Source organism: Curcuma longa, chromosome 5 (assembly GCF_044706935.1).
Source record: "Curcuma longa cultivar G26 ecotype Majalengka, Jawa Barat chromosome 5, ITB_CL_G26_1.1, whole genome shotgun sequence".
NCBI classification, from domain to species: Eukaryota; Viridiplantae; Streptophyta; class Magnoliopsida; order Zingiberales; family Zingiberaceae; genus Curcuma; species Curcuma longa.
Genome location: NC_133865.1, coordinates 9,770,029 through 9,785,469, shown reverse-complemented (window position 1 = coordinate 9,785,469; position 15,441 = coordinate 9,770,029). Strand labels below are relative to the sequence as shown.

Sequence of the window (15,441 nt, the reverse complement as noted above, 5' to 3'; positions counted from 1 at the left end):
CAAAGATTTCCTCTACTCAGGTATGTTTTTTCTTATAAGAAATTACTTCAAGATTTGAGCTTCTTTATCAATAGTTTATATAAAGTAAATAAACTTTGGAAGGAACTTGATGAGTTTTTCTCTATTTTTATATCAAGCCTTTCATAATACCGTCTTGATTTGCATGAGCCTACAAGTTGCTTGGGTTTGTCTTGCAAAGCTTTATGTAATTTGATAGCTTAGTTGAAAAGGTCTGTGATCTGGCTCATGAAACATGAGTTGGCCTCAAAATGAGTACAATGCACATCTACTTGTGCATATTCATTCAAGTTTGTGTCTGCTCTATGTGTTTTTTGTCTATATTCAGGAGTCTCGTGACCTTTTCCTTATCTGTTATTTCAACTTGTTCTGCTGACCAGAAAATATTTGACCTGTAATTTGAATGTTCCAGGCATTACGGGCTGCCCAATAGGAGCATACATTTTCATGGGGCCAATCTACTATCAGAAGTCAAAACATATGGTAATTGTACACATATATTTCATTTCTCATTTGTCCTCCTTGCAAAGAGATTTGGCAAACTTTCAATGAGATTATCTTGTTCTGAAATGTTTCTCTGCTATCAACATATTTTTTGTCATTCATGGTTTGTGCGATGTTGTTGTTAGGTGTCAACAATGCTACTAAATATCGCTTAGTAAGCCAAAAACTTTATTTCTATCATCATCCTTGTAACTATAAATTTTTGATTGCCTTCTTAATCCTAAGACAGTTTTAAGGACTAATAACAAGTCATCTGAGGATTGTATGAAGTGGGATCAAGTTTAAAGAAGCACAAGAAAAAAAATAGGGAATCAGATTCTCAAACATGTCAGTCTTATTGGAAATGCTACACATCCCTAGCCTGAAGAAATACAGTACTGACTACATTGAAACATTCTCTAGGCCAGTATGAGTTGAACGTGTGATCTAATCTATAGGAGAAAAATTATGAAGATAATCAACACCATAAATATGCATGATGTCTTCTCCTTGAATCCCGCCCTTGATTGGTTTACAATACTTGTAAACTCTGATGATGTTTGCATGATAAACAACATTTCCACCTGTGGATTTATTAGGAGGATGGAAGAAAAATTGGTTCCAAAATGTCATTGAGGATGACAAGTAAAAAAATAATAATGTGGATTGTGGAATCATGTGTGTACTTTTGTAGTTGTGCATTTGTAAGGTTATTTTCTAAGAACAATGGGACAGTCTGAACCATAGGTAGCTCAGGGACTATAGTTTGGCGACACGAGGGTAGCAGAATCTCAAGTGGTTATTACATGCTTAGCTCCTGTAAGTTTGCATTGTTTTAGGTTCTGTTGTTAGAGTGGGGAAGAAAATGAAATAGGAGCACACAGCATACAATGGAGGAGGAGGCACTATTGAATCTGACAATAAAGTAGGGACATGAAGTATTTCCATAACAAACTTAGAAATATTTTGTATGACGGAAAATAAAGGAGCAGATTCAAAGAAGAAGGTTTAATAAACCTTCTACATGTGGAGAATAACCACTTGTTGATCAGGCAGGCATTGCTATTAGCTGGCAAGGATAAGACAGCTGCATGCTATTGTCATCTAGTCTGGTCTTAGTTCTCAAATCGTATTTTGAACATAGGGTATCTACTTATTATAACAAGCATATATCTAGTTTATGTGAGTAGCCCTGAATATCCAACAGGATCCATTTCCTATGATTTTTGGAGTTTTTTTATCATGTCTATAAGTTTGTCGTGATAAAAATTTCATATTAGCTTTAGCATATTTTATTTGGACATGTAGGTTAATTTGGAACCTTTATATATAAATTTATCTTTACTTGTTGAGAAATGCCATATTTATTGTGAGATTGTTATACAATGTGAAATCCCTGCTCGTTGTTCAAATATATAACCATGAAATATCAATCATTTTGTTGGTATTCCAGCATAGACTTTTTGGTAAATAATGTTCATCATCTTCTTGACCTACAGGTAATTGATAAAATGCATGCTCGCGCTACAGGGCGTCGTGTGCTGCTGACTAGACAACCTACTATAGGAAGAAGCCAAGATGGAGGTTGCTTGATCATAATCGCATTTGAAACTGCCAACAAATGTTGGTAGCTTTAATCTTCAACTAAAATTTTCTTTATTGTTTCCTTTTGCAGGATTGCGTATAGGAGAAATGGAACGCGACTGTTTGATAGCATATGGTGCGAGTATGGTGATATTTGAACGTTTGATGTTGTCCAGTGACCCATTCGAAGTTCAGGTACCCGAACAAGCTGAATGAATGCCCGTTGGATCAATGTGGATTGTTCAATTCATGTTCCTACATCAATGTGCACTATCAGTCAGTTACTGACTTAAAATCACTATCCTTACTTGCAGGTCTGCAGACAGTGTGGTCTCTTAGGGTACTATAACTACAAGTTGAAGATGCCCTTTTGTTCAACATGTAAAAATGGTGAAAATATATCCACCGTCAAACTTCCATACGCCTGTAAGCTTCTATTCCAGGTTAGTAAGAACTTAAATTGTCGTATAGTGTCATTCCATGCTTGCTTAATTTCCGTCTATTATATTATATTATATTGTATTATATTCAAATCTTATGTATAAGGATGAATATAATGGTCTCATTCATTTTATTTTATTTTCTCCTGTGTTAACATACGTACGTTATCAGGAGTTGCAGTCCATGAACGTTGTTCCACGTTTGAAATTAACTGAAAAGTGAGTACAAGTGGAGTGGATGGATGTTCTGCTTAAACCATCGAGCTGGAGAAGTAGTGTGTATTGGTGACTGCAAGAATAGAGAATGACGTACAGTTTTGTAAGAGGTGACTGATGAATTTAGCCTAAATAATCTCTGTCATCCAGTACAAGTTCTGATTCCTGAACAGAATCGATCAAATTAAATACGAATGAAAAAAACCTATCAAAACATCAAATAGCGTCAGTCTTATGATTCTTAACCAATTATCTTATCACCTTCAGTCTTCAGAACAGGACTCCCTCCTTGATATTCTTCTCTGTGATCGACTACACGAGCTTGGTCCTCGCGACGATGGGCTGAGGTGGAGAAGCAACGTCGCGGATAGAGTTTTTACGTTGCAATAAACGAGAAGCTCGAAGATTGCAATATTATCAAAACATCCCTACTTTTTATTTTTTATTTTTGTTTCAAAATGCGCCCACTTAAAAAATACAAAATCAAATTTCCAAAATGTCCTCTTAATTACTGATAGGAGTGCAAACAAATCGAACCGGCTTGCGAGCTAGTTCGAATAATATTTGATTCGTATTTAGAATTATCGAATTCGAGCTGAATTCAAAAATGTTCGATAATTTTTTGAGTCGAATTTGAATGTATAATATTCTGTTTAACTATTGGCCGGCTCGGCATCCTGCCAAGCCGGTTCTCGAATTAAAGCATTTTGAATTAAAATTTAATTATGTTCGAATTAAGATTCAAATAATTAGAATCGAACTTGAATGTATAATTTCTATTTAACTATTGACATTTCAAACTAAAATTTGATTCGAATTAAAGAATTTGAATAATTCTAATTGAATTTCAATCTAAAATTTGATTCGAATTAAATTCAAAATGAATATGAATCAAATTCAAAATAAAATTATTGATATTTTGAATCAAATATATAATGTCATATATATATATATATATATATATATATTTCAAGCTCAAATTTGAATATCAATACTTTTATATTATTCGATTCAATTCAACTCGTTTGCACCCTTAATTACTTCTAGAATTAAGCGACATATAAATATTTGATTGTAATAAGACCACTATAATAATTATATTCATTCTAATGACAATTATTCTTTAATGAGTGTTATTTATGAATGTCATCTTCTGCAAAAAAAGGTGGATCCGCCACCTCTCGGCCCCACGACCATCTGTGAGGGGTAAATCGACCTATTGCCTGACTTCGCCATTTATGAATGTCATCGATTCTCTTTTAGGGAGACCTCAACAATCAATCTAATCGATTGGCCTAATATTGGTTGTGAGCGTAAACACTATTTTTTTTATTTTTCAATAATCAATTGGTAGTTTTGGGGGAGCCTTGGCGTAACGGTAAGGTTGTTGCCTTGTGACCTAAAAGTCACGGGTTCAAATCCTGAAAACAGCCTTTTGCCAAAGGCAAGGTAAGGCTGCGTACAATGTATCCTTTCCCCGACCCCGCAAGGCGGGAGCCTCGTGCACCGGGCTGCCCTTTTTAATCAATTGGTAGTTTTGGATAAACACTATATTCTTAGAATTTTCAGAATACATTAAAGTTATAGATCAAATATTGTTCAAAAAGAGTTTTCTCAAACTCCATCCCACAAGAAGCCAGTACACAAAGTCAAAAATCATCCTCGTAACCATAGTCTTCATCTCCATAGTCAAAGTCTTCATCGCTATCATTCTCAGATGCTCCAAACCTGTCACCATCCTTGTTATCTGGATCATCTGCATGATCATCGTTCTCGTCGGGAGTTTCATGAGGATCACTAGCATCTGATTCAACTTTTTGCTTTTTCGCACTGTCTTGTTCAGACTATTGAAAAACATGATGAGTATATAATTATTGAATGCAATCTAAAAGAGAATGAAAGCAAATGTAGAGTTTATTTCAATATAATGTTACAAGGAAAGAATTTTATATGATGTAGTTAATATGGAATCATCTAAACAAGTCCTAAAGTTATCATGAGAATTCCAAAAAGCTCAAATGCTTTAAATGATTGTAGCATAGATGAAAGTATGACTCGCATTAAATATAAAGGAAAAGGAAGTAGAAAGTACCGCGAATAGAGTTTCCAGTACTTCGTAATTGATTTTTGGGCTGAAAGTCTGAAACAAAGCATTACATTGATTATAAAAATATGAGAATCACTAACAACCATGGTTAATTTGTCTCTTAATGGGCATTTAATATCACAAGTGCATGCGATAACAAAAACATTCAAACCTTTCTCTTAAGCATATGACGTGTTGCTTCAAGAGGAGTTTGTGCGGGAGTCATATTTTTAGCTTCTTCAGCAAGTCTTTCTTTGATTTCCTGCAACCAAGAGATAGCATAATAACAACACAAAAATAAATTGTACAAAGAAGAGAAAAAAATTAAAAATGCATATATTCTGAACATAAATTTAGTAAAATATTTTCAAGATTTTTATTGTGCGAGAAGTAATCAATAGGGAACAAATTTGAGGAATACACGCACCAATGGATGTACAAACAAAGCATGGTTTGAATCGAAGAAGGCATAGAGAATAAGGCTGATTGGAAAGTTCATAGTAGAAAAAGTGAGGGTAGAGAAAGAAGTTTGCAGGGAGAGGACAAAGAAATTGATCCCCCCTTTGAGCTTCCATAAAGAAAAGCAAATCAGGACAGCAATCTTTTTTATCATTTCCTAATGTTTTCTTTGAGAAGGAACAAAAGTTGTTGGCATGCTAACAAGATTATTTCACGTAGGTGATGAATGAAGACAACATGGAGATATTATGAGTTTGAAGTTTAAGCAATTCAAACCCAAAATTACTAACACGGATGGCATACCTCATCATCATCAATGTCAGAAAAAGCAAAATGATCGCTCTCATCATCTTCTGAGTCTGCAAAATCATGTTCTTCGCTAACAGTTAATGGGTCAATCAACTCATGCCCTGCAAAATCTTTCAAAAAGCAGAGAAATAACTAAGATAAACGACTATTAGTGCTCAGAAAAAAAAAAAACCTGCCAATTTCATAAACTTTCAAAATAAAAAGGTGTATGAGTTTTCCATCGTACCAGCACTTACAAGTTCCTTTGATTTCTTTGATGCTTTTACTTCAACATGGCCAACATATGGAGTCTTATTAACATCACAACTTCCCCCATTCTGTAACATCCAGTTGGGCACACATTTAGATACAAAACTTACAACGGCAATGTTGGAGTTAAGCTGATTCAGTGGTGATTCTAGGCTCTATTAATGCATTTACCAAATTTTGGAATAAAAAGAAGCATATAAAAGATAGATGAAAAATAATAGAATAAGGTGGATATCCCAATGACTCTAAGAAGTAGAATATACGATAAGCTCCTTAAACTATCAAGATTTCAGGAAAAATAATGTATTAATCATAGGTCTCTATTATTGGTGCTAATATTAGCTGACATGCCCTAACATGCAATAACATATATACAAGCTGCTATAGGCCAGAGTAGGGACATATATATAAAGTCCAACTGGAAGAAACTGAAAACATCACTGCATTTACACTTTTAAAACAGCAAAGCAAACAAAGATATATAGATAGCCTTTTCCCCAAAATTTAATCAGTATTTCTAACAATTGGTTCAAGGCTCAATATTGTAAATATAAGGAAGTCATATTAAAAAGGTATAAACTAATCTTCATCAATTAGATGGCAGGCTTATAAAATGTATGTAAATTGCCTGCTTCATACATAAATTATAGGGTATGTATGTTGATCCTTGATATGTGACTCATATTATCCTCACTATAGAGCAATCTCAACTCGATACTGGTTACATTGTGACCATTACTCATCCTCATTGCACATCCAAGAGGCCCAATGTGCAATGACTGTCATCGCCGAGCTCTCTAGGCTGTCAAGTTCATTGACTTCGTCATGAGATATTCCAGTGATTAGTGCTTAAAGAAGTCAAATATGATTAGCAAGGATGTCCATATACCTTGTTCTATGTTTTGTCGTGTGTCTCCCATGGTTTAGTGTCTTGTATATATAATAATCCCTAGCATTGCCCTATCTAATGCTTGGAATAGTTGATTAAATAGGTGTTGTTGAGGGCAAGACAGTGAGGACTAGATTCATGTGTTGATACTAGGCATAGCATAATCGATAGACCCATGATGACCAAGCTATTTTACAACTCCAATATAAAAACTTGGATTGATTTGGTGGAAGAATTCATGTATTTTTTATCAAATGTAATGACTAAATTCCTTTTATTGCTGATGTGTGTTTGTTGTTTTGCTGCAAAGACAATTGCAGACAGTGGAAAGTATGTGAGCCCAGTGGGATTCTTTAAGGATTCCAAAAAAATTTACTTACTATTGGAGTTTCAGATAAATCAAACTACCACACCTTTATACTCTCTCTCTCTCTCTTTACCCATACCCCTAAGTCTCAAACTAATGCTCCCTACATTGATAATTACTTTGTTTAGATATATTAAGGAAATTATATGAAACACACCTTAATCAAAATATCTATGAAACAATCCATAGTGGATTACTCCCCCAATTTACTATGAACCCATTTTATGTATTTTTTGTTAATCCAAGTATATGGGTCTTGGGTCAAACTAGTCCTAGAGGTGGATGGTTCAACTCCACAGATCAGCCATCAAGTAAATTTGCAAGTGGAGCCTAGTAGGACACCCTAGCGTCACTAGTGGTTCAAACTCCATGGGAGTTTGGAATTGCCCAACGTGAGGTTTAAACCCTCGTTGCATGAGAATCATCTTTACCTCTTACAATTTATACATATTATAGCTCCATGAACTAGCTACTCAAATTTTCAATTACATAATCCAAAATTGAGCTAATAAATTAGCATGAATACAAACTCATTGAGCAACATACACACAAAATTGTTGAGTATCTGGCCTTCATGATTAACATCAAATTGACTGATAAGATCCTTTCTAGGATATTTGAGTTAGCTCATAGTTAGTTGGATAATTGTGCCACTCAAACTTTAGTTAGTTCTAGCTACAAGATCTTTAAGGAAAACAAGGAGATTTTAATGTTCAAAATGTCCTCGTTAAATAAAAATGCCTTACTATTAGATATGTCGATTATTATTGATGAAAAAAAATCATGCACACATTGAGTTAGATTCAAATAACTAGCTATTGAATAAGATACTTGAAATTTTTGTTGCCTCTTTCATGTAATCCCACACCCAAGATAATGTGGAAGCCAATGATGCTTATCATTGCGACTAGAAAATCATACGGTGCTTACCTAAATATTTAAGAGTATCTTATGAATGTTATTGACATGGCATCTAAGAAACTGTCTAACAAACCACCATGAGATGTATTACTCAACTAGATACCCATAATCCACGAATTTGAAAATGAGTTCATAAAATCAAAATTTTACTATGATTAGTGCCAGGTACAAGCCTCCTTTACTATCCGACATAGAGATATAGAAAATATGTTAGTCTCCTCTCTTCAAGCCTTGAAAGAATGGAGTCTCCACAATATCACTCTACTCTTGCACTAGTATATTATTCAAAAGTGTCAGCATTTTGCTACATTAACACAAGTAACTAGTTTGCATGTCGCATATATTTCAATAAATCATCTATATAGGATAGCAAACAAATAACCATGGTATGACATATTCACACCATATTTTAAATGCTAAGTCAACCCGATTGACACACGTGAATTTTACCATTGCACCAGATGTTGCATTGGCAACAAGTAAATGTTACAACATAATAGACAAACATCGTTCACGAGTTTCTATAGTGTTAGAGAGGTTGCAAGCATCTTGCGATGCATTAAGGGTTGCACAAGCATTCTGCAGCGTGCAAGGTCATCTACGACATTAGGAGGAACATGCAAGTATTGGCATGATTGTACACTATGTTTCAACAAGAAGAAGGCGATCACATTCCTTCTTCCTCTTCTCTTCCTATGCGTTAATGCCTCTAACACTGCATCTCGACATGCTCCGATATGGCATGAAATTTTCTTGTTTCGGCTGGGGATAAAAACCCCAGCTTGAAATGAAATTTCAAATCATGATTCACAAAACAAATGATTATAATAATTAAAGAACTGAATATATACATTATTTTTTCATTAAATTTAAAAGTAAAATAACCACCACAAAATATTTCATAGAATGCTATATCAACATCACTTAACAGTTACGAAAACTTACAGTTGAGTTACCAAATACGTCATCAAACAATGAATTGTCAAACTCTATTAGCCATCTATTCAAAGTTGCTTCACGGATGTGTACAGCAGAAACCTAAATAAACACAAAAAAAAAACCTTGCAACAATTATATGAACAGCCATGTTGTATGAAAATAATTAAATAAATTTAAAATTCAAGATTTAGGTTTGACTCTCAAATTCCATAAAAAAAGGGAGGGAGGGGGGAGGGATTCCACACGACATTGAATGAAATATACCAATTATATTCTAAAAATTCACATGGATTAGAGATAAGAGAAATGTAACTTAATAAAACAAAAAAAGATCAACAATTTTTGGTCTAAATAAATAAATATTCTTATAGTTGTTATATGTAACACAAGAAAGAATAATTTCTTCAACACGATATAGGTATATATAATTGCTAAAGTTTCCCATCAATTTCATAAATTTGTTAAGTATTTTATCTTGAACAAAAACTATTAAAAGATCAAGCTATCGCAGACACAAAGGAAAAGCCAAATATATATATATATAAGATTAAATTAAATTAAGCTTTACTTGATAAATTTCCAATTGCTCAAAGAATGGGACATGCCATGAATGAAAAAAAAAACGTCTATTGGTTAACTTTGTCTTATAAACCTATATTCCCCCAACAACTTCAAAATGATTACTGTTAGCATTTACAAATTTTGTAGTGTAAATTGTCATAAATGAATTCCTTACTATATTAGGTTCGACTTGAAATAGAAATGGGATCCTGTGGAACACTGGAGGATGACATATCATAGATATAGATTTGCATGGTATGAAGAAATTTAGTGTCTCATAAAGTTATTATACTTTGAGATAACATCTCCAACCATATCGCATGTACACATTTAGAGTGGAAGTTAGCTAAATAGTTTTTTACTTACAATATCTGATTTGGAGCAATTAAGTCCATGAGAATGTACAGATACGTATAATGCTGCACCGCATAATCCGTTGGGTTTCCTCTCTCTCTAAAACCATTAAAAGCATAAGAAACAAATTTACTTATGCATAAGCAATTGAATTTACAAATTGAAAAGGACTATGCCAATAAAGAAGAATACCTGCACCCAATCTATCCTCATCGATGCAACCAAGCGAAGAGCCATTTCAGAAACTGAATCATCCTTTTTACCTAAAAGTCCTAAATTTCACAAGTTTTACGCAATAAATTCACTCTAGTCTATTTTAATCTCATAACTAGGTTACCTTGATGAATAAATAGGGTAAATAGGAAATAAAACAAATAAGGCCCTCTTTACTCTAATACTTATTACATAATACATATTTCCAATAGTCAAAATGCAAATACATCTATGCCTTGAATCTGTTTGCCATTACAACGAAAATAGTTTGCAACAAACAAAGAGCTAACATGTTGAACAAAGGTGCTATTTCTACTAAGTTTGCAATAAACATGGAAGGGAAGAGAAGTTTCTACTGCAACAATAAATACTAATATCCCAATTTAAAGAAAATACAAATAATTGACAAATAAAAAAGAATTGTAGTTATGCTCACTAATAAATCAAACTCCAATGAACGACTGGAATTAGAGAAACCAAAATATAAGCTTTATCACTAAAAACCAAAAGAGTAAATTCAGAATAAACCAAATTACAATCCATGCAGTCATAGGAGACTTAAGAAACTAGATAAATAATGAAAACTAAACCTTATGATTCTCTACATCGCAAGGAATTGTGTCCCTCAAAAAGAAGAATTTTAAATAAATAATAGAAGACAAAGTTCACTCACGCTTTGTGAATCGATGGATAAAAAGACCCGGATCCACTATTTTCTGGACATTTGGGTGCTCCAAGAGGTCCAAAGTTTTACAAAGTTGCAAAAACATAGCTCCAAGAACAAACCTGAAACAAAATATAAGAGAGCATTTTATCTTGCCTGCCTAACAGTAGTTGTGCTAGGGGAAAAAACCCCAAGGGATTCTCAGTTTGAAAAGCATGAAGAGGTGAAAAGGAGCAAGATGTACGTACACATTTATCTCCAAGTATTCACAGAAATGATGAGAAGATACTTTAGTTCCTGTAGCCTGGAAAAAGAAGGAACGAAATTCTAAACCGAGTTACAGCATTATGAATGCAACATTGATACATGCATCAAAGTTGACAACCATTGCTAATCACCTACAAATTATAGTCAATTTTTAAGTCATAAATTTATCTAAATGTACAGCGTAATATATAGAAAAGCAATCATGTAACACATAAGCACACTAGAAATTCTCAGGAAGATTTACAAATAACAACCAATTATGAACACTAACTAGATTAATACTGAATGAAAAAAATATATGTAAATAGAAGACTTGATGTTTAAAACATAGAGAATTAAGGAAACAAACTAGATTTTTTAATTGCAGATATATCTGGACATGGAAAGTCATTAAATGTTCTAATATTCATACAATAAGGCTTCATCTACCCCTCCCCTACCCCAACATTGATATTCTGAAAAAACTCCATACAAAATTTTCAGATTTAGTATATTGATCGGGGTTAAGAACAACAAAGCAAAAGAATGGGCTTGACCAATAAGCAAGCTAAGCCAGTCAAGATAGGTAGGTTCAAATTAGACACATGCATTAATATCTCACGTGTAACAAAATTCTTGTCCACTATGGTTAAACCACTTCTAAAAGCTTAAACATACAAATAGTATATACCATTATTAATTACTCTATAGCAATCTACAACCAAATTTAAGAATTAATAATGTGTTGGGTACAATGGTTTTTTGAATGAGCAATCACTATATCTTGGTCGTCTGAATGCTAGCATAAGCAAATCCATCAATAATTTATTGGCATGTTTACTTTGAAAGGTTTGGATATTGTTTTATCCAAGGTTGGTAGTGGGGAAAAAAGGGGAATGACCTTCATGATAAAAGAGTGCGTACAAATACTTGAAAAGAATCATTGATGTCATAATAGTGGTGGCATGACTTAATCATAACCATTCATTAGCATACATTTCTCACCTGCAAGAAAGATAGAGACAAGCTGCTGCAACATGAGATATCTTGCGTCCTTTGGTGAAATGTTTATCTACAACCATCTTCAAAAATGGGAATGTGAGACAAAATTGATTTCCATGTATTGCAATCAAGCTATACAAGTACCTGATAGAATTCATGTGCATCGTCGATTATATTATCTTCACCATACATGCGCATGTGCAGGCAATTTACAAGATAGTTAATCGCATATCTTCCTGAACAAATAAGGGCAAAATCAAAGAAAGAAAATAATAACATTCACAAAACTAAAAATCAAATAAACTAAAAGTTAAATAGGAATTTTTAAAAATATATGGCAAGAAAAGTTAGAATAAAAGTGACAGGGACATAATTTGAAACTTGATACTCATAAGAAATTTTAATCTTACTTGCATTAAACAAAATAACAAATTACGGCCAGAAATATGTAATACTCGTATGCAAAGGATCTTGGCAGTCTTTCAATCAAGAATTAGCTAATTTAGCTATAATACTTGTGTTATATACAAAATTTCTCTATTCCCCCATTGATTTTGAAAAGGTTTACTTGGCATAAATTTGATTATCAATGTTCCTCTACAACAAGTAACTAGTAATTCAAATGGAAGCATTGACCTACTTGTATATTTTAAATGTGTTATCATAAACAATCAAAAGAGTAGCTAAATCTATGCTCTTACAAACACTAGAAGTCTAACAAAAAAAATAGCCTTTTAGAACCTTTAGCAGGGGTTGAAACATTACCCCTAGGTCATCATTTTTCTAGTTAAACCAGTCAAAAATATACGGGTTCAGTACTGTTTAAACAGGAACTATGGGCTCTAATTCTAGGTTTAATAGGTTGGACCTGCCAATCTGGATCCAGTTAATAATAATAATAATAATAATAATAATAATAATAATAATAATAATAATAATAATAATAACTAAAAAACACAGCACTCAATAAAAAACAAAACATAAACAGACAAGTCCTAAATCAGACACCTTGCATAGGGCCATGTGATAATTGAAACAACAAAGATTACAATAGGATGTGACTTAAAAATTAATGCGAAAGTTTTTTACTAACCGATGAACATTGAAGTTGCAAAATACAGAAGCATAAACATGGAATTCCATCACAAATACAACCAAATTTACATAAATGATAAGTTACATATCCTAGATTACAAAAAGTTAAGATTTTTTCCTATGTTAATTTACCTTTCTTTAGAGTTCTTAAATTTGATGCAGAGTATTCATGTCGCAAAATCTTTATGACATTACCATTCCCTCGCCTCTGGGAAAAGAACGAAAAGAAGTAAATAAAAAAATAAATTCAGGTTACTTAAAGGTTCCATGGGCCAATACATGCCAACGCTGGCCACTGCTGCCCTTTGCAAAAGTGAGACGACTGACGTAAATGTTTTGATCAAGAATCCTTCCACATAAGGTACAACACCTGGAACAGCATAAAAAGGAATTTAATGAAATATAATAAGAAGAGGTTATCCTTCATATCCTATTTAAAAAGTGCCAACATAAACAAACAAACTTGCACATATCCATAATACAGAACAACTCACACATAGATGCCGTCACGATCCTTATAGATGGGGCATTCTTCGCAATGATTACACCAACCCATTTCCATTGACTTAAATCAACCTACAAATGATTGTAAATTAGTAGACTAACAAAGGGCAACCCAATATAAGGTCCTAAGGAAGGATATATTGCACACAATCTTATCCTTCTTCGTAAAAGGTTGTTTCCGCGACTACTCGAACCCCCTAGCAAATTTACCATTGCGTCGAGGCTCCTCTTCAAATTAGAAGACTAATGAGAAAACAAAATATACTACTTGCAAAGTATTGTGTGCATTTATCAATAGAGCATTTACAAATATGAACATGCTGACTCAGACCAATAGAAGGACAGGACAGGTGAGAGAAATTAGACAACATCAATAGATCAAAAAAGAAGCACATTAAGAATCTGAAAGAACATAACATCAAAACAAACACTAACAACAATTGGCACATTAAGAATCTGAACCCTCCCCTCTTCCTCTACCTGGGAATGATCACTCCATTGGCAAGACAATTCCATCAACATATCCTCAAACCGGTTAAACATTGCACGGGATTTTCAAGAGGGAACGGCGAGATCTTACCTGGGCGGCGAGTGAGGAGGGGTGCGGCGAGGGGTGCGGCGACGAGGGGCGGTGCGGTGAGCGAACGGCGGAAAGGAACGGAGGCGAGTAGACAGAACTTAAAACCCTCAGTTTTTATTAGAAGAGAACTGTTAAAATATATATAACTTGTATTTTATATAGTTAAATTATAATATATCAGTTATACCGTAGAAAAAAAATTTAATTTTTTTTAAATTTTAATTATTCAATTCGATTTCTATTTTAAATTTTTTATTCAATTATATTATAAAAATCAAATAAATCAAAATAAAAAATAATTAATATATTTTTAACTAAACTTATAAATATCTAATTGATGAATCTTCTATATAACTTAAAATTTTTAATTTTTGATCAAATTAATTAATATTTTATCGATTTAATTTAAAATTTTGATAAATTAATTAATTAAAAAATTTATTTTATTTTATTAATTTGATTCAATTTTAATTGAATATTCAATCTTAATTATATATAACTATTTTTATATATTATATATCAAAAATTTATATATATATATATAAAGTAATTTTAAATCTAAAGAATAATTTTAAAATTTTATAAATTTAAAAAAAAAAATAATCTTTAAAAAAAATGATTCATATATAAATAAAATAAAAGAGGTTAGACTCCTTAAATGTACAATCAAAAGACTAGCATTATAGTTTAGACAGCACTAGCCGTTGGACATATATATATGACTCATTACATAACCATTACACCACCAACACCAAGATACCATAGCCCCACATGTTCATACATCACAACACTTACATATCCATTTATAGGTCATACAAAGCACCACAGATCATAAAATCAATCTCATCTCAGGAACAGAGCCACCAACAACTTGGATACTATCGTAGCTTGAGATCTACAATCTACTGATACACATAGACCTGCACCTTGCGAAAAATCCAATCAAAATCCGGGATAATGCTTTGTTAACACATTTGATTTCGTATCTCCCATATATAGTATATCAAGCTAGAGATGCCGAGATAGCACGTCTTAATTTTCCGTCGCCCAATCTTGTAATGTCGTCCAAGAACCTGTTGCATCTCGTCAAAAGAAATAATAAAATAAATTTTAAATTGATCTTAAAAGTTATTTATAAATTTAAAATGACCTAACAGTTTTCAAAAATATAATTTTAAATCTATCCCAACAACATTTTCAAGTTTAAAATGTTTTAATCATATTACAACATAATTTTTTTAAAAATTAAAATCATCTTTGAA

The 15,441-nt window shown here is 32.8% G+C and overlaps 2 protein-coding genes across 2 annotated transcripts; one reads left to right on the top strand and one right to left on the bottom strand.

The window, feature by feature from the left end:
• The first annotated feature begins 465 nt into the window (after positions 1–465).
• On the top strand, positions 466–2,748 carry LOC141829835 (DNA-directed RNA polymerase III subunit 2-like). Its single transcript, XM_074717332.1, has 5 exons — positions 466–501; positions 2,001–2,085; positions 2,177–2,280; positions 2,400–2,528; positions 2,698–2,748. The coding sequence occupies exons 1-5, from the start codon at positions 466–468 to the stop codon at positions 2,746–2,748; spliced, it is 405 nt and encodes a 134-aa protein (XP_074573433.1).
• Positions 2,749–4,344: 1,596 nt separating this feature from the next.
• LOC141830131 (uncharacterized) lies at positions 4,345–14,208 on the bottom strand. Its single transcript, XM_074717618.1, is given in 17 exon segments — positions 4,345–4,585; positions 4,834–4,881; positions 5,000–5,089; positions 5,590–5,696; positions 5,822–5,912; positions 8,967–9,059; positions 9,888–9,974; positions 10,068–10,147; positions 10,762–10,874; positions 11,001–11,028; positions 11,031–11,056; positions 12,004–12,080; positions 12,145–12,236; positions 13,228–13,303; positions 13,375–13,465; positions 13,590–13,671; positions 14,180–14,208. Coding segments are annotated over 16 exon segments (1,362 nt in total). The 5' UTR covers positions 13,658–13,671; positions 14,180–14,208; the 3' UTR covers positions 4,345–4,390.
• Between the last annotated feature and the right edge of the window lie 1,233 nt (positions 14,209–15,441).

What these genes read in the sequence shown, in the direction of transcription:
- LOC141829835 (XM_074717332.1), top strand. Translation starts at nt 466, where the DNA reads ATGGGGCCAATCTACTATCAGAAGTCAAAACATATG. An exon ending in ATCAGAAGTCAAAACATATG is followed by an intron (nt 502 to 2,000) that starts GTAATTGTACAC and finishes CTTGACCTACAG; the next exon opens with GTAATTGATAAAATGCATGC. An exon ending in AGGAAGAAGCCAAGATGGAG is followed by an intron (nt 2,086 to 2,176) that starts GTTGCTTGATCA and finishes TTCCTTTTGCAG; the next exon opens with GATTGCGTATAGGAGAAATG.